General features: G+C 42.2%; 1 protein-coding gene across 1 annotated transcript; it reads left to right on the top strand.

The window, feature by feature from the left end:
* The first annotated feature begins 1,011 nt into the window (after nucleotides 1-1,011).
* On the top strand, nucleotides 1,012-23,376 carry LOC119745543 (deleted in malignant brain tumors 1 protein-like). The gene is made up of 12 exons (XM_038221940.1): nucleotides 1,012-1,124; nucleotides 2,203-2,356; nucleotides 3,474-3,824; nucleotides 4,655-5,011; nucleotides 6,189-6,515; nucleotides 6,949-7,302; nucleotides 7,611-7,922; nucleotides 9,318-9,647; nucleotides 11,662-11,997; nucleotides 13,132-13,503; nucleotides 14,048-14,238; nucleotides 23,114-23,376. The coding sequence occupies exons 2-12, from the start codon at nucleotides 2,278-2,280 to the stop codon at nucleotides 23,258-23,260; spliced, it is 3,156 nt and encodes a 1,051-aa protein (XP_038077868.1). The 5' UTR covers nucleotides 1,012-1,124; nucleotides 2,203-2,277; the 3' UTR covers nucleotides 23,261-23,376.
* The last annotated feature ends 3,002 nt before the right edge of the window (nucleotides 23,377-26,378 follow it).

The raw sequence follows: 26,378 nt of genomic DNA, 5'->3' as shown, positions 1-26,378 counted from the left end.
ACTAAAAAAGAAAGGTTATCCCCTTACAATTTGAAATTTTTTCATACACATCTAACCCCATACAATCTGCAATTGTCCAGAAACATCTGATTTTTCCCGATTTTGCTAAAAAAAATGCAAGGTTAATGTGGCGAAAGCCACATTAGACTGGGCTTGGTCCAGTAATGGTATTATTTTTCCATGGACCTTGACTTTTCGTTTTTCATTTGGTTTGTATTTTTCACGTTTAAAATACTATATTTGTTTCGGGTATGCTCTTTTTCATTGTTTGATGGTTTCTCATGAAATTCAATCTCATAATGTAATTACACAGTCATCATGACAAATCACTGAATATTCAATTTTAAAATACAGAACAACCGGCCTCGTTACGTTTGGGGGCAACAACTCAAGAAATACACGCCAGTTACATAAAAATGAATTTTCGTGCAATCTTTTGTCATGATGTTTAACATGAACAGATTTAATTTCACAAAAAAAGGTCAAACCATCAATTAAGCTATTATGACCGCAACGAAAGATGTTTTTTAGTTGTTTGACGGTTTCTCACGAAATTTAATCTTCTCATGTAAGACATCAAGACCGATCACTTGCTGAACTTACAACTTAATATAGCTTGACCCGCTCGAGCTCGGGTTATTGCTCATAAGATCAAACAACGAGTGTATTAAAACTAAAAGGTGTGACCATGGAGGAATAAGAACACAAACACGGAGTTCAGAGTTTGTAGGCCTTAATATATTTTGGTTGCTTTTTTGTGTAAAGGCAAATAAAATCTATTTGAAAAAAAGTCAGTTAGGAATTTTAGCGTAGTTCACGAGTAATTAGCAAGGAAAACAAAAATCTCTGCTTCAGTCAATTTCAAGTTGTCCGGCACGAGTCGAGTCAAGTAGGTTTTCTATCTTTTGCGCTGCGTGCGCGAACCAAACCCTTGATAAAACTGTATCACAAGAGGGCGGGTTTGAAATTTCATAACACATAAACAATGAGCTGTGTGGAGAGTCTGTGCTCTACCTGCTGGATCGGCCCAACCCATCATCACCGGCACCCGGTATGTTTTGAAAAGAAGTTTTATCTGGCGGCAAGTTCATGTTGGAATTTATCCGGCATTTATGTCGCTTGAGGTATTATTATGTTATGTTTTGGGTTGATTTTGAGGACAACATGTCTCTGGGAAATATCCACAATGTGGAAAAACAAAATTCAGATAACTTACGTCCTCAGAATTTCACTCTCCATTATAAACCTGGTGATCGGTGATCATGCATTGTTTATGTTGCCTCTGTACAGCTATTTTCAGAACTGTAACTAGTGTAAGGTTTTTTACAGTTCTGGAAGTACAGTGCATCATCGACTGAGTGTATGCATGACCATGACTCAACACGATGATTGAATTGAATGAACAACATGTTCATTCAATTCAATCATTGTTCATTCAATTCAATCATTGTGTTGAGTCATGCACTCAGTCGATGACGCACTGTACTTCCAGAATTGTAAAAACCTTACAATTCTGAAAGTAGCTGTACAGAGGCAACAGTGGCGTTAGCCCCATAAATGTGGCCAATTTACTGGACAGTGGACTACCTCCGTCAATAAAGGCCACACTTCCACCATGTACAAAAACATGTCGAACTTTGTCAAATTTAGATTTTCACATTAAAGGCTTAGTTTCTAGGTTTTTTGCTTTGAGCATACTCAATCCCCTTTTATAGGCTAATCAGGAAGTGCTGCCGTTTTCAGATGTCTACTCTATACTTGTCTATACTTGTAACTTTCCTGTGCATGACGTCGGTGAAGGGCAAAAAAACCTAATTTGATTAACAAGACTATCAACCGAATGGTTCTCAGATTTTAGTTTCCTTCAAAAAAATCACTCATCATCATCATCCTTCGGCTGCGGAGCAGTCGACTACAAGCTTCTTCCATTTACTGCGATCATGGGCAAGTGTTGCCATTTGGTCTGGTCACATGCAGCATGCCATCACTATCTCCAAGCAAGCGTTGAATATAAGTTAAGAGATTGTCCACCTGACGAATCACTAAGAAAGTAAGGAATACAAAAGACAAGAAATATACAGTTTTCCCTCAGACTTCTTCATCATCTGTACATATAACATCATTGATGGACAGTGTTAACTGAAAACATACTTTCTAGGGTTTTTATTTAATACTAGGTAAATTGTATGTTCCTCATTTAAGGTACATTAGACACCAGTGGACAATCTCTTGTCTCCCAGTTTTTGCTGCCATATCATTCCAGTAGATGCTCTCACGATGGCGAGATTTCTATGGAAACATACTGTCATGCTTCTGATGTGTTCATTGCTAGTCTGCCTTGGTGCTGCACAGGAACGTAAGTAGTTTAGTTAATCAGTTCAATCACATTTATGAGGCACTTTCGATTATGTATTTTTCTGGCTCTTAGTGAAACCTGGATTTACTTTCAAGATGTCAGGCTGGCTTTCAGAAATTGGAAACTTTTTAATTTTTGAAATCGGATCACCAGAAGTTGAGATATTTCTTGAAGACATTTGGCCTGGTAGTACTGGTGCCCTAACCCTAACCCTGAATGAGCCGTAGAACCAATGGGACGTCAGACCAATGGGACGTATAGACTAATTGGATGTATCTATAGACTAATAGAACGTCGGACCAATGGAACGTCGAACCAATGGGACTAACATAGACCAATGGAATGTATCTATAGACCAATGGGTTGCGGACCAATGGGTTGCGGACCAATGGGTTGCGGACCAATGGGTTGCGGACCAATGGGTTGCGGACCAATGGCACCTCAGACCAATGGCACGCCGGACCAATGGGACGTCGGACTATAGAGAAGTCCCGGAAATGAAAATAAAATTGACTTTCCAATGTCATTTTGAAAGTAAAATACTGAGAAAAAGGTCTTTAAAGTTTTGAATTTTGTAGTCGTAAAAATTAAATACGCCAATTGTTTTTCCTGAAAATCTTCTATTCCACAATTTTTATACTGTTTCTTTAAAATATGTGTTTTAGACATATGAAAGGTTATAAGTGTCAATAAACCTTGAAACTGCAACAAAAATTTGTCGTGTCCGTGCAACAAGGTCGTACGGTATCTCCTGAAATGAGCCAAACGTGAAACGCGAGTTTCAGAATGTCAAAAGGTCGTATCTCATTTAAAAACACCCGGATGTACACACAAAGTCAATGGACGTCGAGATACGACCTTGTTGCACGGAGCATATTTTTTTTTACAATTTCCTCCACTAGGGCATGTGCTTAGTTTCATCTCATTTTGCCAGAATGCCTCATGGGTCCATCACTGAACAATCACTTGATGTCATGTCGGTACATGTAGTCAGGTCATAGGACATGATCAAGAATGACAAAAGCAAGAGTTGAATCTTGATGCCCTGTGGTCAACTTATCATTGATGTGATGAATTGTGAGGCAGAACAAACTTTCTTCATTTATACTTTGCACAGCCCAAGAACATGATCTGCGGTTGACAAATGGCTCAACCAGCATGGAAGGACGACTGGAAATCTTCTTCCAGGGCGAATGGGGAACAGTCTGCGGTGAAGATTCTTTTAAGATAGAGGAAGCGTCTGTGGTGTGCCGTCAGCTTGGCTTCATCTATGCAGTGGAAGTCAAGTCCTTTGGGCCTGGTTCAGGAGCGATAGTCATTGATGACTTGAATTGTAATGGCAATGAGGCCAGCATACTGGACTGTTATCATGATAAGCTGGGCAAGTCCAATTGTGGGCATGGTTACGACGTTGGGCTCGTCTGCAGCAATGTTCTTACTACAGAGGTACCAATAACTTATCCTCCTGGTAAGTTCACAAAAAAATTCTGCGTATCTGAATTGAGTAGAGGAGGCGGTTAATTAAGATCTAGTTCATTTGAGGCTTGAATTGTTTGCTTTTGTACTATTTGGTGTACCTGTATATCCGACAGTGCAACTGCAATGGATTCATATACAGTAAAGATGCTGTTGGTCACGCTAAGACTTATCCTACTTCCATACCTGTAGTGCATCATTGGAAAAGGGCACAAGACTTTATTCATTTAGCGCTAGGTGACATGATTGAGAACTGGGTCATTCCATCGGGTTGGGACACAGTGCGTGTTACATCCAAATATATTCGGTTAGTAAAAGTATCAATGCGTTCTAAAATCGCTCAACATAATATTTGTGTTCAGGTGTTTTAATACTTGAGAAAGTTTGAAATCATGTGAATGTACTTTGACAAAAATATGAGCAAAAATGTACTAATTCAGTCAGACGTACCTTGTCAATGTTACATCCAAATATTCTTTTTTTGCTGTTTTTTACACATCTGTTAAATATTACCCAAACTGACATAGCATATTTATTGCTGGACACCTAATGCACAATGAAAAGCTTTTGTTTTGGTATGGTCAGGGTTCAGATATAGCAGAAACGATACCTTAATGTGGATGTAATGGTGTCAAAATCACTCGATGGAAGTGTGACATTTGGGGTTGACACGGTGTCAATGTTACGTCCACAACCAATCTTTCATTTCTGCTCCATTTGATACCTGACTACCATAACGAAAGCTTTTCTTAATGTGTTGCATGTATACAGGTAGTATTAAATTAAATCCTATCCCTCTGTTGTTTTTGGTACATGTTGAAGCAATCCTAAACAATGGCAAATTCCGACTGGTCGATGGACCTGATCCCTACCAAGGCCGTGTGGAGGTATTCCTCTACAATGCCCGAGCTTGGATGCCTATCTGCAACGTGGACTGGGACTTCACCAGAGCTTCGTTTGTTTGTGAGAAGCTGGGCTTCCGACCCACTACAGTAGCTGGGACAGGCAGCTACGGTGCCGGGGCTGGACAGATAGCCAATTGCTCGGCTGCAGCATTCAATTATCGTGGTTCAGTTGATTTAAATTGGGACAGCTGTCAAATAGTCAATGCAAGTGATGCAGTTGGTGAATGCTCTCACGACATGGCAGTAGATGTGATCTGCAGTGGTACAGAGCCAGGTACGTAAGCCATTTCTTGTAAGGTCATCTCGCAGTGTTAAAATGGCAAAATAACAAGTGTTGAAACTACTACATGTATGGCCAGTGGCGAATTGATGGTTGAGTAGCAAAGCTCAGTGGAAGAGAGCTCTTGCAATTATCTTTGTCATCACAAGTTTGACTAGGGTGCACCAGAAACCTATATTTTGCAATGCGCGCAATGAACGCAGTGTGATGCATTTTTACAGACTGGCCACGTGGCCTTTCTCGACCAATGAAATGACAGTATCCAAGCACACGATATAACAAAATTCTTAAGTTAAAAGTTGCAAACATGTGAAGTGGCACACAAAGGGCATCCATGTGAGTGCATGTATGCAGAAAGTGGGCATACATACATTTTTGTCATTCACCAACCTAGCAGAGGTGAAACGCATATGAAAAACAGTGTTTCATATTGCATTTCACCCATTACACATCCGGTGTGTGAATTGATCCTCAGATACCTGATCGGTGCTGTAAAAAAATAAATTTGATTAAATGAAGGATGCGTTTTGAATTCTTGTTTTTGCCATCGCTAACGTACGTGTGATTTCAGTAACAACATATACTCCATGTTCTCTGAGGGCTTGTTAGAAAAACCTCACCAAGCTTACTCACCATTGCCTGCTTACAAAAGCAGACATCTTCCCAATCGGCCAACGAGCTTGCCGGGTGGGGCTGGCTCATTCCAATCTTAAATAACACTACCAATAACTATTTTGTATGGTTGAATTCTGCTGTGATGTTTTCCAGTGGCGTACATTCTAAATCTTACAATTGCCCGGCTGTGAATTTCGAAGGGGGCCTTGTTTATGATGCCAATGAACATCAATGCAAACTTCAGAGCTTACACTGAACCTTACATCAAAATGGTTTATGAAAGCTGCTCTACTGTTTGTTCTCCATTTTTCAGTGCAATTTAATACCTTTTCGCTGTTTGCAAGTAAGAAAATGACCTTTAAATCATAAATTCCCACTACATACCGGTACACTTTGGGATGATCCAATGACCCCCCCCCCACCCCCCGTCAAAAGTGTGGGGGTGGGATTTATTCTCCACTCCCCCTTCCCTGAATTAATTACGCCCTTGTTTGCCTCAAAAGCCCCAAAAACCAATACTCCAATTTGACAAAGATGTGACCTTTAATTGTTAAAGGCACACAGGACTACATCCGGTTCGTTGGTGGATCTCAACAATCTGAAGGTCGTGTGGAAATCTACAACAACAACGTGTGGAAGGGGCTGTGTTCAGATGACTGGACCATGGCAGAGGCCCAGGTTTCCTGTCGGCAACAGGGCTTGCCACCTCCCCCAGAGGTGATCCCTGGTGGGACGTTTGGAAGCAGCAAGGCCGGCGATATCCTGCAGGTTTCGCTGGACTGTACCGGGCAGGAGTTTAGTCTGGCAACGTGCCCTCAGATGGCGAGACAGACACCCTGTGCTAGTGGTGATGCTGCAGTTCGGTGTGGTGAACCAAGTGAAGGTGAGTTGATACGACCAAGATTCACTGAACTGAAACATGTTACGTAGCAAACCAGAAAAGGCCACATTATGATAGTCTGATGCCCAGATCAAAAGCTTCTTAACATTCTGACTGATCTTAAGTCACGTATGTACAGAGGAACTTCGCTATACCGAACACCACTTTACCGAACATTCGGGTTTACCCAACATCATGCTTGGTTCTCGATTTTTGTGTGCAAAACATGCCGAACATGGTTGTTGAAAAATGGCAACAGATAGAAGAGCGACAGTTGGTTTTATTTCCGCAAGGAATAGAAGGAGAAAACCACCCATTGCTGTAGATAATAGTAAGCTTAAAAAGTCTGTAATTCAATAGTTGATTACTGGAGCACCAGCAGCTTAAAAGCAATTAAAGTCGATTTTGTTTTGATGCCAATTATTGTCACCTGCAGCTCAGGAATTTGATTTGCGGCTGGTTAATGGCGAAACCTCTGCAGAAGGTCGAGTGGAAATACTCCACCAAGGCGAGTGGGGAACCATTTGCCATCGGAGCTTTGACGGCAAGAACAAGGCATCGGTAGCATGCCATCAACTGGGATTCCTGTATGCAGAGGTGGCAACGAAGTCCTTCGGGCCACAAACGGAGAACATTGTCTTAACCAAGGTGATCTGTAATGGCAACGAAGAGCGGCTTGTTGACTGTTACCATGACGAACTTGGAACATCCACCTGTAGGTATGGTCAAGATTTGGGAGTCGTCTGCTCAAACGTTGAATCACCAACACCAACTCCTAATCCCACACCAGGTGAGCATGCAATCACAGTACAGGTACTGTACCAAATTGGGACCTTGATAAGTGCAGATAAACATGAATAACAAATTCAGGCCAACTTTACTCATGTTCAGGAGGAAAAGGCAAGGTCCTCAGTATTTCAACAGCCAAGTTTGAAGGCTCAATTCAATTTCTAAGAAGATTTTTCTTCAATATTTTGCACCTGAGAGTGAAACCTAGTGATCTCAATTTGAAGCTGGTATTCGTGGTCCCAGTCTGAGGTACCCACCTACATTGCACCATTAGTTTGTATTTATTCTTGAAATCATTTGTTAAACCAGATGATGGCGAATTGCGACTTGTTGGCGGTCCGGACCCGTACCAAGGTCGCGTGGAGGTCTACATCGCCGAGGAGGGAAAGTGGGCCACAATCTGCGGAGAAGTCTGGGACTTAACCAGAGCCAACGCCATCTGTCGTGGGCTGAAGTATCGTCCTCCTACATCGTTTGGCACAGGGCTTTATGGTGGGGCGACGGGTGAAATTGCAAACTGCCCATTACGCTACGACACATTCATCCCAAGTTATTGTGAATTGACAAATACCTGCACTCATGACATGGATGCGTACGTGGTCTGTGATGCCAAAGAAGCAGGTGAGGCAAAGTACAGATGAAACAACGGAATCGGTACTGGCATTGTTTGTTTTATCACAAATCTTGTACTTAAATGCCATGCAATATTTAGTGGTGTAAATGTAATTACCTAATTTCAGGTGCGTTTCATGGTAAAGGATGTAAAGGGGGCTTCTGCACTGCATGATACTCATTGTACTGTATTGCATTGTACATGTACAATGCAATACAGAGATTTTCGTCACACAGTGCTACCATAAATCTTTATCTTATTGTACTTTGTAGTTGGGTTCCACGTTGTCATTGTTCTTTGTAGAATATTGGACAAGAATCAGAAACGTACATAATTACAAGTATCCCCTTTTTGTATCAAGAGAAACAAGTCACATACAATGTATTTGATCTTTAAATCAGAGTTCTAATCAAAATATAAGCACTATACATGTACCTTTTGTCGGCGCAACAAACTTGTTGCTTTTACGGCTACGCATCATTCATATGTACGACAATTGAACGCTCACGTCTGTTCTCTTTAAACATCGTTCGCACGCGCATGTACGCTCCCATCCTGCTGCGTGTAATGTTTGATTCCACCAGCCCTGCTAACAAGGTGACTTTTTGTCACTTTGTGACAACATTTTACGCTTCAAACAAAAAACATGGATATAAGGCTTTTTGTCAAATGTTTATAATTTACGATAATTAAAAACGTAAACAATATTTCACTTTGGAACTTGGTCAAATTGTTCCTATGCAGACAAAAATAAGAAAGGCTAGTAAAACTCAAAATCAAACTTTATTGATTTTCAAGGTTTTTGTCACTTTGTGAGCAAAGCGACGATGTACAATGTATTTCACTGATCATTTTTCTTGTACCAGTCACAATACATTACAATTTATAAAACCTCACCCACAGATTCTGTATCTTGATTGGCCGAGAGCGAGTCACATGGCATTTACTATTCTTGCTATCTTGCTGTGCATGATGAAAAGTATTATACCCATAGCAACCAAAGTACTATACCCATAGCAACCAAGTACTATACGATGAGAACCGGTATTGTGTGCAAAAGCATTACGGGTGTGCTCGTTGCGCATATTAGTCTTGAGCGCGCGCTGGCGCTACAGAGCTGGGTTCAAACATTTCGTGAAGGGGTAGTTTGGGAAAAATGCAAGTAACCTTTCACCTATTTTCGCATTCAATTTGAAGTACATTTTAATTGAATTGATATTGAATTATCAGTCATCACTTCAAAACAAGCAGAATATATTGGCGGCTTTATCTCGTGGTGTAGTAAAACTAACCTCCCGAGGTGATCCATGAAGCAATCTATTTTTTCCGAGGCGAACACCACTCGAAGCAGTCAATTTTTGTTCACTATGTGTTTTTTTTTACATAAATTTCCCATCCACAAGGTATGGAGGGCCAGCCTAGACTTGTCAATGGCTCTGAGCGCACCGAAGGACGTGTTGAAATCTACGACCAGAACGCCTGGAGGACCTTATGTGCCGATGATCTGACACTCATTGGACAGCAGGTCGTGTGCCGCCAGCTAAGCTTACCCTTCCCCTCTGTGGAGACCATGGGGGGACTGTTTGGTGAGAGTCCAACCTATGAGATGGTGGAAGATGTCATCAACTGTGTATCAAGAGAGACCATAGCTATTTCGTTGTGCGATCGGACGCCCAGACAAACCCCTTGCATTGGTGGCGCCGCTGCAGTTCAGTGTGGTATTTGGAATAACGGTGAGTACTGTATATCCCCAATTGCCACACATAATATCCAAGTGCTTTTTATAGAAAGCCAATAATCCATCCTTTCCGATGCAGCCACATTGAGTACATTCCCATGAGTACAAGTTTGAATACTTTGTCGTGAGTACGAGTACTTGGTCATGAGTAGAAAATACGAGTACAAGTACAAGACAGTTTTTCCATGAGTGTGAGTACGAGTAACAATAAATATCCTCAAGTACGAGTACATTTACCAGTATATAATGAGTCAGTAGGAGCAAACTTGGATGTGTCACGCGTTTTTGAGAGTTTTTGGCTGTCAGATTAGACATTAAACAAATTGCAGAAACCTCCATAACAGTAGGAAACTGGTTCTTTTCCTGCATATAGCTCTTAAACAATTTTAAATCCTTGCAGGAGAATATTTAGGGCCAATGATTTTCCGCGATCGCGGAAAACGGACGGAATTCTCGGAATCTGCTCCTCGAAACGGAAAACGGAATTTGAATCTGAAGAAAATAATGTCTGCAATTTTATTGATAAAAAACATAATTTCGTTAATAAATTTATTGAGTACAAAACGAATTATTGATGATTGATTGAACAGACGAGCCAAACAACATGTACAACAAATGAACAGTGTTTATATCACGATTTTGGGGGGACAAAAACGTTCAAGATCAGAGCAATAAATGTTGCGAGATCATTACCGTAGTACGCGTAGTCATGGGAGTGACAGTCCCGACGCATGCCGTAGCTGTCGGTCAGCGCAACAGTGAAAATCATCACACTCACGGCACGCTCTCGCGGGTCTCTTTTGCTTCATCGGCAGGTTTATTTTTCTCTGTTCAATCAATCAACCATTCGTATAACACCTAACTTTGGCTCTATTGAAATGCATGTTGTGCTTAGGTCCAAAATCTACCATGTGTTCTTATTCCTCCATGCGTAAACTATCCAATTTTGTCGCTAACGTTAGCCCGAAAACAAAATGGCGGACATGAATTTCGTTTCGGCCAGCTGATGTGTGTGACGTCATGGGATTGGCCTGTACGGCTATTGCATGTTTCTTGCGTGTGTGGCAGTGGCAGTGCAGTATACGACTTGACTGTGGTGAAGTTAAATACTATGTCTGTACATTGATCGGCCGTTGATAAAATAGAAATCTTTTTGGGGCAGTTTTCCCGCGCTCCAACCAAACGACTATTTCATTATCGTCTTGGAATTATTTACTGTGTACATGGTATATGTTTAAATGCCTTTTTATGTATTGAATAAATGTGAAACAGAATTTTTCAGCCTGAAACGGAATTCAGGATTTTTGAAAACGGACTTTGCACTTTTCTGAAACGGAAAATCATTGGCCCTAAATATTTACAAGAGCATGAGTAATTTGTCATGAGTATGAATACGGGTACCAAAAATGTGCTCAAATACGAATACAGGCAACAGTCCTAAAGCACTGTATGAACTGTTTAGGTTACATGTATACTTTTTTTGCCTAACCCTGAACATGTACGTGACATCTGTAAACACAGTTGGCATTGTGAATGTTAAGATTTTGAGAAAATAAGCATTAAGCCTATTGTTTGTGTCTGAACCATTTCAAAAAACATTTACAATATTTGATGTACCGTGATGATAGTGGTTCTTGAAATAAAGAACGTGTACACATACAAACCAGCCTAGAAAGTGCTTATTATGTGTCACAAAAACAAAATGGCACGATTTGTATATCGTCGTGTCAGTGCAACAAGGTCGTATCTCCTAAATAGGCATAAACGCAAAATGCGAGTTTCAGAATGTCAAAAGGTCGTACGTGGCTTAAAATAACCCGGATACGGAGCGTATACGCGCGAGATACGACTTTGTTGCAGAATGGACATACGACCTTGTTGCACTGACACGACGATATGTAAGTGAATGGTTTGCATGTCAGGTCGCATCGCATATCTTAAGCCATATAAAAGTACATTTTTCCTGTTACTAATTTTTCAAGGACTATGTTTTTTACAAATCTGTGCAGCGACTGAAGGAGACCTGCGACTCAGTGGTGGCGATGATGCCACGCAGGGACGCGTCGAGATTTACCACAGTGACCAGTGGGGCACAATCTGCGCTGATCACTGGGATGCTAATGATGCTGAGGTCGTTTGCCACCATTTGGGCTACCGGAACCAAGACTATTTCTCTACTACTGCAGCTTCCCGGGCTGGAGGCTCACCAGTGTGGCTGAAGGACTTGATGTGCCAGGGGAAAGAGGAACGTATCTCGGAGTGTGGTGCGATGCTTGGGGATCCAGTTGATTGCTCTTCCAGTTACCTGGCTAATGTCTGGTGTGAGAATTCCCCTTTTACCAACTGTAAGTTGCCTTTTTCTTTCAAATGTTCTTCGTTACCCAAATTGGAAAGAATTGAAGCTGTCTTTTAACAGTTTGGTTCTTTTAGTGTAATGTCATGGTCTCCTAGATCTTGCATTGAAGTTGCGTGTGTTTGTCTTACTACAGTGTGGAAGTCGATGTCCATCTTGTTTGTACATTGTGCAGCGTATGGCTAGGCTTTGTGCTCAATCTGTTGGCAATAAGTGCTCTTTACTGTGCAGCAAAGCTTGGCAGAATTGATTTGAAAACACCCAAACTATTTGAGTTGGCCAAGAAAGTGCCATAAGTTTCCTAATACGAAATCTGTAATTTTACTTCAGAATTGATACGTTGTTATAGATAATTTTTGGTGCAAAATCACTTGTGCTTGTTCAGTATTTCTCTACACTTAAAAAAAAAACAACTTGAATACAAGTATGTCGATTTCGAAGTGTTTTCGTCTTCTGCAACTTAAATGGAAGAATTTATGGAAAGAGTAGCCAGCTTGTGGCTCATTTTGACCGAGAAAGTCACATATTACTCACAGTCCTGCCAAACTCTCCTGCATACAATTATGTCCCCCAAAAAGTGTCGTCTATTTTTGAAAGAACTACAAAACCACGAAGTAAATTTTGAATATGTTTAATTGTGCACACTCCTTATCCTTGGTATTCATGTAAATACCTACGAATTTCATTTAATTTCCCTCAAGCCTCATTCTATCAGTACTGTGTAATGTAAATTGTGTGAAATCCTTCATTTTGTGAAAGAGGGATGTGGTTGGGGATTGGAATCATGCCTGGCTATCAGTCACCACGGCAAGACCTCAGTTCAATGCTCAAGGGCAAATGATTCCATTTCCCAACAACATCAACCTTTTATTCACAACACAAAGGAGTTTACATAACACATCTGAAATTGATTAAGGCAAGGACTTTGGTCACAGTGTCCAAAATGTTGCGATGATCAATTGACCAATGTGCAGTGAGGCGTGAGGGAAATTAAATGAAGCTCATAGGGGTTTAGGCCAAGGATAAGGAATATCTGCACAATTACTTGATTTTGAAGTTATTTCAAAAATAGTTAGATGGACACTTATTTTGTGACATACTGTAAGTTCGGTCTTTATTATCTCAGATTATGAAGCACGCCTCGTTGATGGACCATACCCTAACCAGGGTCGCTTGGAACTACTGTATGAAGGTGCTTGGTGGACTGTCTGTGATGATGACTGGGACATGAAGGATGCAGAAGTAGTGTGTAGGCAGCTGGGCTTTGCCTCAGCCGTGGTGGCTTTGGATGGCTATGACACGGCTAGTACGTATGGGTCAGGAGAGGGAGGGATCCTCTTGTACAAGTTGGGCTGCAACGGCACAGAGGAGAGCATCATCAAGTGTTCACTCTCATACCCATCTGCTGGTTTATGTCGACACAGAGAAGATGTCGGTGTTGTCTGCTTCAGCGAGGACTACCCAAGTGATGACCCACGGCTAAAGCCTGAGGATACTGGTAAGATTTGCACACCCAGTCTGTAAGACTTACAAGTTGTATTCATGATTTGTCGGTGATTGGTTGGGTTGGGTTGGGCCAGGTTAGGTTGGGATTAGAAAGGTCTGGTTCATTGGTTGGATTTGGGTTAGGTTTCTTTGGGTTTAGTTTCTTTGGGTTGAATTGGGTTGGGTGGGGCCATGTTTGGTTTGGCTTGGCTTGGTTAGGTTGGGCTTTGGGCTGGTTGGGTTGGGTTTGGTAGGGTTGGGTTGGTTTGGCTTGGCTGAGCTTGATTGGACTGGATAGGTTGGGTTGTGTTGGTTTGGGTTGAGTTGAGTTGGGTAGGGTTGGGTTAAACCCAGTGTTGGGTGGTATGTCTTTCTTTAATCCTAACTGCTCAATGCAGAAAGACAAACAGATCTACACAGCTATTGAACCTTGTTGCATTGAGCAGGTCAATAATTATAAGAGCTACCATTTCTGAGACGGTGACAAGTCCCATAGAGAAGTGTCACTATTGTAGCCCTGTCACGTCGCTTTGGTTTCGTGTCTCTTCCTAACACAGGTTTATCAAGCGACCAGATCCGTAATATTGTCCTTGGTTGCCTGTTGGGTGCCTCAGTGTTTTTCACAGTCTTGGGAGCTATCTTGAAAGCCAATAAAAAAAGATCACCAGAGGGTGCAGATGCATTTACCAGCCCAGCACCGGGATCGGCCACCGGAGATGTAGCCCTCACAGGTGTTGGCCAAAATGAGGTAAATGTATAGGCCATGAAAAATAACTCCCTATAATCAAGTGTTCCTGACCATAAATATTTTTCACAATGAAACAGAAATATCTCTTTCCAAAAAAATCCATGTGACCTGGTGCCAATTTCAGAGAGCTGCTTAAGCACAAACTTTGCTTAAGCACAAAAAAACCTTGCTTAATATAATGAGGATACCGGCCAAAACATCATGCGAAGTACATTGCTTGTGACTAGCTGTTGTTTACTTGGCATAACAATCGCATGGAGTTTTGGTGGGTAACCTGATTATATAAAGCAAAGTTTTTTTGTGCTTAAGCAAATTTTGTGTTTAAGCAGCTCTATGAAATGGGCCCCTGGACTCATGTCACGCATTATGAAAGTAAAAGTCTCCTCCGGAATAGAAAACCTGTTCTGACCACGGATATGTCAAAAGCGTAATTTTCTACAAGTTGTATCATTCAATATTGGGTTTTGTCCTTCATCGACATATTTTATAGACACTGTCTACTCAGTGTTGTCACGAGTGATTGTGAGAAGAAAAAAAATCACTCGGGTGGGACTCGAACCCAAGACCATCTTATGAATAGTTTGGGTGCGGTACCTGCTGCTACATCAGATTAGAACCAGTCAGCGGACCCAGACAAGCTCGGTGGTCGAGTGGTAAGACCTCAGCAATAGTAAGCAGGAGGTCAGAGGTTCGAGTCCCACCCGAGTGATTTTTTTCTCACAATCACTTTGGACAACACCAATTATAAAATGTTTATAAAATATGTCAGTGAAGGGCAAAACCCAGTATTGAATTTACATCACCTCGACACGAATTCCATCTTATGGAAAGTTACATCATTTTTACCCCTACTTATATTGGGCCCATGAAACATTCCAAAGACCAACTCAGCTCCCTGGAGCTTGACGCTGCCATTTTGCACAAAGCACTTAAAATCAATCACAGACACCCTCTCTGCCCTCGCATAATGCCTGTAAAGAAATGCCTGTGTCAAAAACGAACTTATAAACGGCTTCAAACTCCTTTATTCTGGTTCTGTTGGGTTCGAAATCTATGGAGATACAAACATAATCTAAAAATAAGTAAACATAAACAAAATAATTCTAAAAAGCCTCTAACATGTCAAATGACGAGCACCTTTAACAGTAATAACGAGTAAATTCTCTATCAAGCGCAAGTCTACATGCTAAATAATTATCTGTAATATCAAGTGACTAATCTAATATGAAATCTCAAATCTTCAGTGAAGTAAAAGTTTATGCAGTAAATTAGGCAATAAATCTGGCAATAATAAAAGGAAAACAAAGTCTGAAACTTACACTGTTTTGCGTCCGATAAAAGAAAATCACAGGAATCTTTGGCTATTAATCAATCAGATGTGTTACAGAAGAATATGCAGTCTCTAGGTTCATATAATTCTCCCTATAAATATCTGCAATTCAATACTGGTCTTCACTTATTCTCAACAAATCAAAGGAAAACTATTTACATGCTCTCTTCCTTTGTTCTTAAGTCACATGGAAAATTAGTGCTTGTGATGTGGCAAGAATGGTCTGGTTTCCTGACCACAAGAGATCTATATATAAGAGGGTGTGTGGGCCAGGCACCATACTAAAGCAAATAAAACAATAGAGGGCGCTATGCACAAATAATGGTCTAAGATGTTAAAATGTTCTAAGATGCTAAAATGGTCTAAGATGCTAAAACAAGAAATCTAAGTTTAACTTTAAATCTTACACTCCGCCCACCAAAAGTCTCAGTACATCATGTCCCGCCTAATCCTCTACATGCTCCCTGGGAACCAAGACTATCAGCCACTGAACGGCTCGTCGGATGAGAGTGTAGTTGGGTCTTCGGCTCGGATCGGACTTGTCCACGTTCTTGAGCTTCACCTGGACGTTTCTCACATTGCCCGCCTCATCAGGATACACCTCATCTATCAGCCCCATGCGCCAGTTGCCACGAACAGCATTGGAATCTTGGATCAACACCACGTCTCCCTTCTGCATGTTCCTCTTCTCGTGGTGCCACTTCTGCCTGACGATCAGCGATGGGAAGTAGTCCCTGGTCCACTTGATCCAGAAGGACTTGATGATGTTCTGGATGAACTCAACACGATGGCGGGGATTGTTGGTCTCTCTCCAAGGTCCGCTTGGTACCCTGGCAGTAGCACGTCCTAGCAGCATGTTGTTGGGGCACAGATAGGTACCATCTTCGGGATTGGTGGGGTGTCGACCAATGGGCCTCTCATTTACTAGGTTGGCTGCCTCGTAGAAAACGGTCTGCAGCTCGTGAAATGGTAGGATTTGGTCCCCAATGGCGTGATTGATTGCCTTCTTTATACCTTTGATGAGGGTCTCGGTGACTCCGTTTTGCCACGGCGAATCCGCCATCGAGAACTTCCATGTCATGCCATCTGTAATTCCAAACTCCTGCAGGCGGTTCTGATCCCATCCATCCACGGCTAGCTTGAGTTCTCTGGAAGCTGCGGCGAGTTGACTGCCTCCATCGCTGTACATCTCTGCTGGGTAGCCTCTTAGGGATACGAACCTTCTAAGAACTTGTAGGAAGCCGCTTGTGCTGTAATCTACAGCAACATCTACATGGACTGCTCTAGTGGAAAAGCAGTTAAACACAACGCCATATGCCTTGCCCCTAGCCCTCTTGTTCACTTCTCCTCGAATGGTGTAGGGCCCAAAAAGATCCACTCCTACGTAAGTCCACGGTGGGGAAGGCTTCAGTCGCTCCAATGGTAGTTTCCCCATTTGTTGGCCAGCCATGTCTTTCTCGTGTCGTCTACATGGCACGCAGTGATGTCGGATACTCTTTGCCATCTTGTAGAGGTTGACAATCCAGTACCTGGAACGGATCTTCGAAACGGTGGTCTGTACACCAGGGTGGGCTCTGTTGTGCACGTGGGTTCCGTACAGCTTCGAGAATTTGTGATGGTACGGTAGAAGAGGGACTTCTTGTTGATTGTGGCTGAAGTGCACATGCCTCTCGGCACGAGCCCCAACAACCATGACACCATCATCTCTCACCTTGGGACATAGCTTGGCATAAAGCTTGTCGAAGGTTTTCTTGTCGTCCTTCAAAGTTGTCATCAGAGGCTTCTGGCACTCTTTGATCCAGAAATGCTCTGCCTGCGCGATGTCTTCTGCTGTGAGAACCTTTGTTGCTCCTCTCAAATTCCGTCTCTCATATATAGCAAGGACTCTGGCCGTGACCTTTAGGAGCTTGTCATAGCTGCTGTACCTGCTGATATCGATCCTGCTGGCCAAGTTGTCAACTTCGTTGGCGGCGGCAACCATTACTACTTTGGTTCGCTCAGGTAGAGAATTCTCTGAGCAACTTTGCTCGACCGGCCACTTCTCCAAGGGCTGTTGGAGAAATGCTGGCCCCTGCTGCCACACACTGTCAGGACCAATCTCGGAAGGAGTTATGCCTCTTGTGATGAAGTCTGCAACGTTTAATCCTCCTCTGCACCACCACCAGTCTTGAGGTTCGGTGGCCTCCTGAATTTCACCAATTCGGGTAGCAGCGAACGTCTTAAATCCATAACTCTGCTTCTGAATCATGGCTCTCACGATCTCACTGTCAACAATATGAAACTCCTTCTCGAACTCCAGTCTCGTCTCTTTCTTGATGAAGCACGCCAGACGTTTATTCAGTACAGCTCCGCTCAGCTCAAGTCTGACGATGCTGGCTATCTCTATTGGGGCGATGCGGGTCTTGCTAGCTACTAGGTTGCAGGCGAAACAACCATCCTTGAGCAACCAGCGAACATAGGCCACAGTGCCGAAGGCTTGCTCTGAGGCATCGGAGAATACAACCAATATTGGCTTCACCGTGGGCTCAGCGTCATCTGGCTTGATGCAACGACGAAAGGATATCGTGGTAATGTCACGCAGCTCCTTGAAGAAAGTAAGCCACTCCATTCTCATCTCATTTGGCATGGCCTCGTCCCAATCAAGCTTCAAACCCCACATCTTGCGCAGTAGCATCTTCGCTTTGATAGTGAAAGGTGCCACCAGACCAAGCGGGTCGTATATTCCATTCACTTGACTCAAGCACATCCTCTTAGTCAAAGCAGCTGGAATTTCTGCTGGAATTTGATCGTTTTTCAGGTCAGGCCCTTGTCTCATCTTATTCTTCTTGGGGGTGAAGTTGATCTTGGTGATGAAGTGGAACACGTCCTTCTTGGGGTTCCATGATACGCCGAGTACCTTTTCGCTGCTCTCTGCGCTGGGCCACTCTTGGTCAGCAGTGTCACTGTCTTCCCCTGAGAACACCCACTTCTTGACGGCAAAGTTCCCGGGCTTGATTAGTCGGTCAATCTCTGTGGCACGAGCTCGGGCCTTGTCTGGTGTCCCCACCGATTCGAGGATGTCATCAACATATACGTTCCTCTCGATCGTTTCAGCAGCTTCGGGGTATTCCCCCTTGCCAAGTTCGGCAGTTTTCTTCAGTGCTACCGTAGCGATTGTAGCAGACGGCCTGTCACCCATGTTGACCACTCTCATGCAGTACGTCTTTGGTTCTTGATTCATCTGCAAGTCTCGCCAGAGGAATCTGTGGCAGTGCTGGTCCTTCATAGTTGTGAAGATGCTGTGGTACATCTTGCGGATGTCTCCCACTAAAGCAACTTCGTTTTCTCTAAAGCGAAGTAGTACACCAAGGAGCGAGTTCATGACGTCGGGTCCCTTCGCCCAGTAATCGTTAAGAACGTGCCCTTTATAGTTGGCACTGCTGTTGAATACGATTCGTACAGGAGTGCTCTTGCTCTCTGGTTTGAGTACCTCATGATGGGATATGTAGTGCACTGGTCCTTTGTATGAGGCCATCTCGTCTCTGGACATTTCACGTGCCACACCTCGATTTAGCATGTCCTTGATCTGTGCATCATAAGTGGCGGCTTTGGTAGGGTCACGGTTGAGTCTCTTTTCGAGTGCCTTCAGTGTTCCAACGGCAACATGTCTATTGTCGGGTAGGTTGGCAGGATCCTTGATCCAGGGGTACTTCGCCTCCCAGTGGGAGCCATGGAACGTCAGATTCTGCTCGATCAGGGCAAGCTCTCTCTCCTCCTTCAAGGTGAAATCCTTGGAACCAATTGGACATTTGCCACATCTGCAGCTACCGCAACGAGGATTGCAGTCAACTCCCATGCCTTCAAGCCGAATGAATTCCTCTAGGCTGCAAGCTGAAACATGATGGATCATGGCAGCTGAAGCGATGACACGTCTCGTCTTCTCAGTGATGGCTGGGTGGGTGCCACCTAGACATTTCCCAAATCTGTTCTCCAGAACGAGTAGATGGTCTACTGCCTTCAGCCTCGTTGGGTGGTATCCTGCATACTCAAACCCAATGAGTAAGTCTACCTGGCCTCGGGGTCGCTCAATCTCCGTGTCGCTTACATCATCGAAAAGACTCAGCACGCGGTGTACATCTATATTCTCTATGTCAGCTGTGATGCGGTCAATCCCATAAGCGAAAATGTTGACCGTGTATCCCTGCCCGTCGACGAGGGGTACTGCATAGCGAAAGCTGTCAATCTCTTCTGTCACTCCGCCCACCTTAGTTATAGCACTCTGACGGGGGTGCCTCTCAAGCCCGCTGCTTTGGCGGCGGTGTTGGTGACAAGTGAGGATGTCGCACATCCATCCCACAACACATTCATATGCGTGGGTCCAACCTTTATCTTCATCAGTTGAAGTAGACACGCCTCATTTCTCTTCGAAGAAGCAACAGTGTGGTTGTTCACTGTTGTAGTTGTGACTACATCATTGCTCGCTATCGAGTCATCGTGTAGAGTTGGGTGATGAACCCTTGTGCAGTTCTGAACACTGCACCTCTTCTTCTTTCTGCATTCAGATACTCGGTGACCTCGGGTCAAGCAGGAGAAACATGCGCCCTTTTCCATCACTAGCTGGGTTTTTTCTTGTAGGGACTTCTGCAAGTAGGCACGACACTCTGATGTGTTGTGTTGCCCTGCGTCGTGAAGGAGACATTTTTTGTTGACATTCTGTTTCGGCGATTCATTTTTCTCCTTCACCTGTGTGGCATTGATGCTGGCTCGTGGGGTGCTATGATAACTGCTTCTGATCTCTGACATCTCGTACTCAACGCTTTTCTTCTCTTTGAGCAGGAATTGAAGGAGAGCTGGAAATCTGTCTGATCGATCGATATCAGATTTCCCATCATACAGTGATCTTGACCACTCCCGATGGACAGTAGGGGGCAGCCTCTTCTCTATGTCACCGACGACTCTGGTATTTGAAATCTCCCTTTCCATCCCCATCTTTGCGAGATCATTGTAGCTTTTCTCAATGACATCAACAAGGTCGACGAACCTCTTGTCTTCTCCATCTTTCACGGGCTTCATTTTCTCGAAATCTTGCATGATAGTGTCGGCCATCTTAATTGGATCACCATAACGATCATCCAATCTCTTCCAGATTTCGTCTACATCGTCGTCTATGGCTCCAACGATTTGTAGTGGTTTTTTCCCCAATGATCGGCGAAGGACGAAAGCAACTTGATCCTCCGTAGCTTCAGACTGGATAAACTTCTTGAAGTCAGACCGGAATTGGGGATACTGGCGTATGTCACCTTCAAAAACGGGTAGTCTCATCTTTTCGAGGTGGATACCTGACTTGACCTTTGACTTTTTCTCAGTGAGGGATGTAGAAGTAGCACAGCCATCCAAGCATTTACCAATCGCATCACTGGTCTCGTTATACAGCTCACGGACAGGTTGTAGCCATGCGTTCTCATCCTCGGCTTGTTCTATCGGTAACATGGTTACGTAATTGATGTGAGCCGCCTTCACCTCCTCCATGAGTCGCCCGAGGTCTGTCTTGCCGGATTTTGCAGCCTCGACCGAACCGTTTTCGATGAACTTGCGGATGCCATCACAGAGTTGTTTGAAGTCAGAATAATGGACACCACGCAAGCTGCGAGCTTTGTTAATCATCACCTGTCTAGCCTCTTTGTCACACTGGGCTTGTTGTTCTCGTGAGACATCGGTCTGGTTCTCCTTCGAAGTTGTCTTGTAGTTGAGGAGAAATTCTCTGGTTTTGTCATATTTCTGTTCGACTGCTGCAATCCAATCGTCGCCGTCACCTTCCTCAACATCTGCATGAAGTACAACATCCTCATGCTTGGCACAAACCCTGTCGTATGCCTCCTTTAAATCTGACGAAAGCATATCGACGTACTCTACTGGTTTGTTCTGGTCAATTGCAGCATCGATGGAGTGACAGATTCTGGTGAATCTGCCCTTAGCAACGCCTCTCATCTTCTTCACCTCAGTATACGCCATCTTAGTATGATGGAGAACTATGTGGACTCTCAGCTCTATCTGATATTATGAAGAAAGATATCTGAATGGATACTCACGTATCATCAGTGGGTCATGTCGATCATATCGCGTCGAGGGTAGCTGACTGCTGTGCCCCATTGACGCAGTATTTCGAATGTAAAGAAATGCCTGTGTCAAAAACGAACTTATAAACGGCTTCAAACTCCTTTATTCTGGTTCTGTTGGGTTCGAAATCTATGGAGATACAAACATAATCTAAAAATAAGTAAACATAAACAAAATAATTCTAAAAAGCCTCTAACATGTCAAATGACGAGCACCTTTAACAGTAATAACGAGTAAATTCTCAATCAAGCGCAAGTCTACATGCTAAATAATTATCTGTAATATCAAGTGACTAATCTAATATGAAATCTCAAATCTTCAGTGAAGTAAAAGTTTATGCAGTAAATTAGGCAATAAATCTGGCAATAATAAAAGGAAAACAAAGTCTGAAACTTACACTGTTTTGCGTCCGATAAAAGAAAATCACAGGAATCTTTGGCTATTAATCAATCAGATGTGTTACAGAAGAATATGCAGTCTCTAGGTTCATATAATTCTCCCTATAAATATCTGCAATTCAATACTGGTCTTCACTTATTCTCAACAAATCAAAGGAAAACTATTTACATGCTCTCTTCCTTTGTTCTTAAGTCACATGGAAAATTAGTGCTTGTGATGTGGCAAGAATGGTCTGGTTTCCTGACCACAAGAGATCTATATATAAGAGGGTGTGTGGGCCAGGCACCATATTAAAGCAAATAAAACAATAGAGGGCGCTATGCACAAATAATGGTCTAAGATGTTAAAATGTTCTAAGATGCTAAAATGGTCTAAGATACTAAAACAAGAAATCTAAGTTTAACTTTAAATCTTACAATGCCCATTCACTCCTGGTGGGGAGAAGCAATTAGTTATAAAGTGTCTTGCCCAAGGACACACGCAAACCCCAGGCTGGACTGAAAACCTGTACAATCTGCAGAATTATCAACAGATCTTAAATTTGTTGCCTCCGACAACAAGACCACGGCACTCTAAATGACTCAATCATTAAACATATCAGAGTACCAACCTATGTAACTCAGTGTGTGTGTGTGCCCGCTTTACGTGTATTTGGAGCTAATTTCACGGAACTCGTCTCATCATGTGAATTACCTTTATAGCCCCGCTCTCAGATCGATCTTAGCTGCGACGCATCCTAAGACCGATTTCACTAAACCCATCTTAAGCAAGAGGAATCAAAACTACCAATTTGATGGCCATTTCAAGTGTTTTTACCGCTTGACGAAACAGTCGTTGAAAAGAAATGAATGCTAAGGAAGTTTGGACGTGTTGAACACATCTTCAGTTTGGTGAAATTGATCCTAGGACGATTTGCGACTTAAGACGAGTTACCCTTCCTAAGACTTGTCTTAACGTTTCGTAAAATTGGCCCTTAGAAAAACATATTCATCAGTTAACACCCTTCTGCAGTGGAGTAATCTTGTCCGTTTTTTTAATCATTGTTTTTAGGATGCCCCACCGTCATATGAGAACGTTACCAATGAACCAGGCAAGGTTGATCCAGCGATGGGTACCAAGTCAACAGCAGAACCTTCTGCCCCACCACCTAGATACGAGACCCTGGAAGGAGCAGATGGGGATGCAGCTAATTGTTAGACAGTTGTGTCTTAAGAACCACCCATCTCAGACCAAGAGATTTCTCCTGACAGTTGACCCAAGTGGTAAATATAGCTTTCGTAGATTGGTAACGGGCAAATATCAAATACTGTAGCTAAAACATAATCAGTCTCTCTCTAGAGGAGTAGAGGGATATAAATTTGGTAACGCACGTTACAGTAACTCGTGTTACGGTTTGTCTGCCCACCTTTGGTACAAGTTAAAATAAGCTAACAATCAAACAAAATACTCATTTCGAATAAAATGTGAACCTTTCGGTCTGCCTTTAAAGTAAAAACTTGCAGTAACACTTGCATTGTGCATGTAAAAAACAATGTGCCAAAACGACTGCCTAAAATCCGTAATTGTAGCCAAAACAAGTAATTTTTGTACACAAAAGTAACTGTATTTTATCTCAGTGCCACATCACTCAAATGAAAGGTCTTGTTGCCTTTTATTTTCACACCACATTTGAGGTTGTGATGCTTTCAGTTTTGAAGATTTAATATAAACTTCCATTAATTTTTTTCAGCCTTTTTCACATTCTCGTGGAGTTGTCCATTGCTAGAAAGAAGAGCAATTTAGAAAAAAAAAAAATCTATGTTACAGGGTGAAACTCGTATACGCAAAGCAGATAGTTGAATTTATACTTATCCGCGTATCTAGTTTTTCTGCCCATGAGGCAGTTTTGCTTTAAAAAAGCCAGGGTCTTTTTACGTCCGCCAAGGAGGTTATGATTTCACCAGCGTTTGTTTGTGTGTTGGTTGGTTGGTTGGTTGGTTGGTTAGTGTGTTTGTCTGTGAACAGGAAAACTCAAAAAGTTCTGGACGGATTTTCATGAAATTTTTTTTAGGGGTGGTCCTTGGTACAAGTACAAATTTATTAGATTTTGGAAGTGATCCGGATCTGCGTCTGCGAATGCAGGATGCAGGTTTTTTTTAAAGGATTTTTCACCCATCATATGCAAAACTTTCACCAGATCGCTCTGTAAGACCAGCTTCGTGTGCATGGCACTGACCCAGTCCAGTCATGTCGTTGCTAAGGCAAAGCGTCTGCCATTGTATTTAATAGCCAAACTGCCTCACATACATATTGCATTCATATTTTAGCTGAGAAATTCCACACTATTGTGGATACATTTATATCAATTTTGTTAAACTAGAACTTAACTTGGTGGATGTATATGAATTTTAAAGTTGTGGTTTTATAGGAATATATATTTAATCAAAAACACAACTATTCTAGTGTGTGTACTGTTTTCTATTCAAGAGGCTTATATATTTTTCAATTCCACTGCCTTCTGCCTGTAATTTAATGTAATACTTTTTTGCAAAGATGTAATGTAATAAGTGTGCCTTTCTCACTGCTTTTGCACCAATTTAAATGAGAAATGTAGCAACTTAGAGGAATGTGTTGTTAAACCATTAATCTCACTGAGAATTTCAAGTATGATGATTTTTCATTCCCATAATGATTATGAGTTTGTAAAAATCAAATGGCTGTGTTAATTTTCGTTCTCTTCTGGGAACATTAATTTCCTGACGGCATTACATGTATATTATATTTGTAGCTGGTTATTTTCCTATGTTTTGTATCTTGATAAAAGGGTATCAAGCGACGGTGATTTGCTTTCTGGTAAGCTGCCCATATAGGGTAACAGTAACATACAATATTATAACGGCCAAGTTTCAGCTTGATAGAATTATGTTTAAGTTAACCCTCCTGCTATTTGAACAGTCACAAACAGTCATAAATCAATGCTCATCCCCTGCCATGCCTTTTACACAGGCTAGTCATGAACATTCAGATCATATTTTGAGCGAGCTCTGTGACTAGTCAAATTCAGTCAATGGACAAAAGTAGGCAAGAACTTGGCACAGCTGGCTTATCAATCACCTACAGTCAATACCACATAGCTGTATCAAGCTACATAAACAGTCAGAGCCAGTCAATCCTGCGTTATGTAGGCTTGGAGCTCTTTAAGTGTTTAAATTGATTTTGAGTGAAAGGACAACTTTGCACAGAATGTATGTTTGCATCTAGGAGGGTTAATTAAAGAAAGGCTTTTGCTTGACGATGACTAGAAATTGTATTGTATCCACAGTTTTATGTTTGCGGATAATTATCTATACAGCCTAGGGTCATGGTGTCACTCATTGCTTCTTTCCACCCAGGAGTAAATGGGTACCTGTGAGGGCAGAGATGGTTATTGTGATTGAATTAGCTTCCTTGCGCCTAACAGGCAGCATCGAGCTGTATACTCCCTACCCCATGGAGCTGAGATGGTATTTAGAATGTTTTATGGGCCCAATGAGCAAGGGTAATAATGATGTTTCGCCTTGAGCACCAGTCCTGGTGGATATGTGCGGTTTATAAATACCCACTATTATTATTACTATGTAGTACATACACTTACATGTACATACATTTACATGTACATACATGTTGGACAAATAAGCTTTGACAAAAGCTACTGGTTTCCTGAAAATCAAGACACTCGGTATCTGAAATATAAATGATCTCTTGCCAAACCCTTCATGCCAAGTGACAGTTATCTTGTGAAGAAAATTGCACATTCAGTCAAATAGACCATTTATATAAATCTATTTTATACAATGTATTCGTCTATTTTTGTTTTACCATTCATGTGATATATTTAAAAAGTAGGTTATAAATGGGATATATTTTTTAATAAGGCATAAATATCTGTAAATTTTGCACTTAACATTTCCCGCTATTTTTACTATTTTAAAAGATGTAGACAACTGAAATAAGGTTTTGGACAACATTTTTAATAAGGCCTGTATATAATTGTTATGTTTCGGCGATTTTTTTTGTAATTTGCTTGTACAATGTAGCTGTAATAGTCACTTGTAGTCATCACATTATAAAAATCAATGCCCTGAAGCACTGAATCAAGATACACAAAAGTAAGTGGTGGGGTTCTTCAAGGGAAATATGTTTAATAAAATTGGTCGAATGAAAGCCAGGAGGAGTTTGTTACACCCGCCCCCCCCCCCACCCGCAACCAATCCCCTTGGATCTTCCCTAGTGATCTTACATGTTTCTATTTGCTGTGCATGTTAATGAAACATGTGCATGTACATACCCATTCAAT

The sequence above is a fragment of the Patiria miniata genome, unplaced genomic scaffold (genome assembly GCF_015706575.1).
Source record: "Patiria miniata isolate m_02_andy unplaced genomic scaffold, ASM1570657v1 HiC_scaffold_12, whole genome shotgun sequence".
Lineage (NCBI taxonomy): Eukaryota > Metazoa > Echinodermata > Asteroidea > Valvatida > Asterinidae > Patiria > Patiria miniata.
Note: the sequence above shows the minus strand (reverse complement) of the source record. Positions and strands in the feature narration are given on the sequence as shown.

What these genes read in the sequence shown, in the direction of transcription:
- LOC119745543 (XM_038221940.1), top strand. Translation starts at nt 2,278, where the DNA reads ATGGCGAGATTTCTATGGAAACATACTGTCATGCTTCTGATGTGTTCA. An exon ending in GTGTGGTGAACCAAGTGAAG is followed by an intron (nt 6,516 to 6,948) that starts GTGAGTTGATAC and finishes TGTCACCTGCAG; the next exon opens with CTCAGGAATTTGATTTGCGG. An exon ending in GCTAAAGCCTGAGGATACTG is followed by an intron (nt 13,504 to 14,047) that starts GTAAGATTTGCA and finishes TTCCTAACACAG; the next exon opens with GTTTATCAAGCGACCAGATC.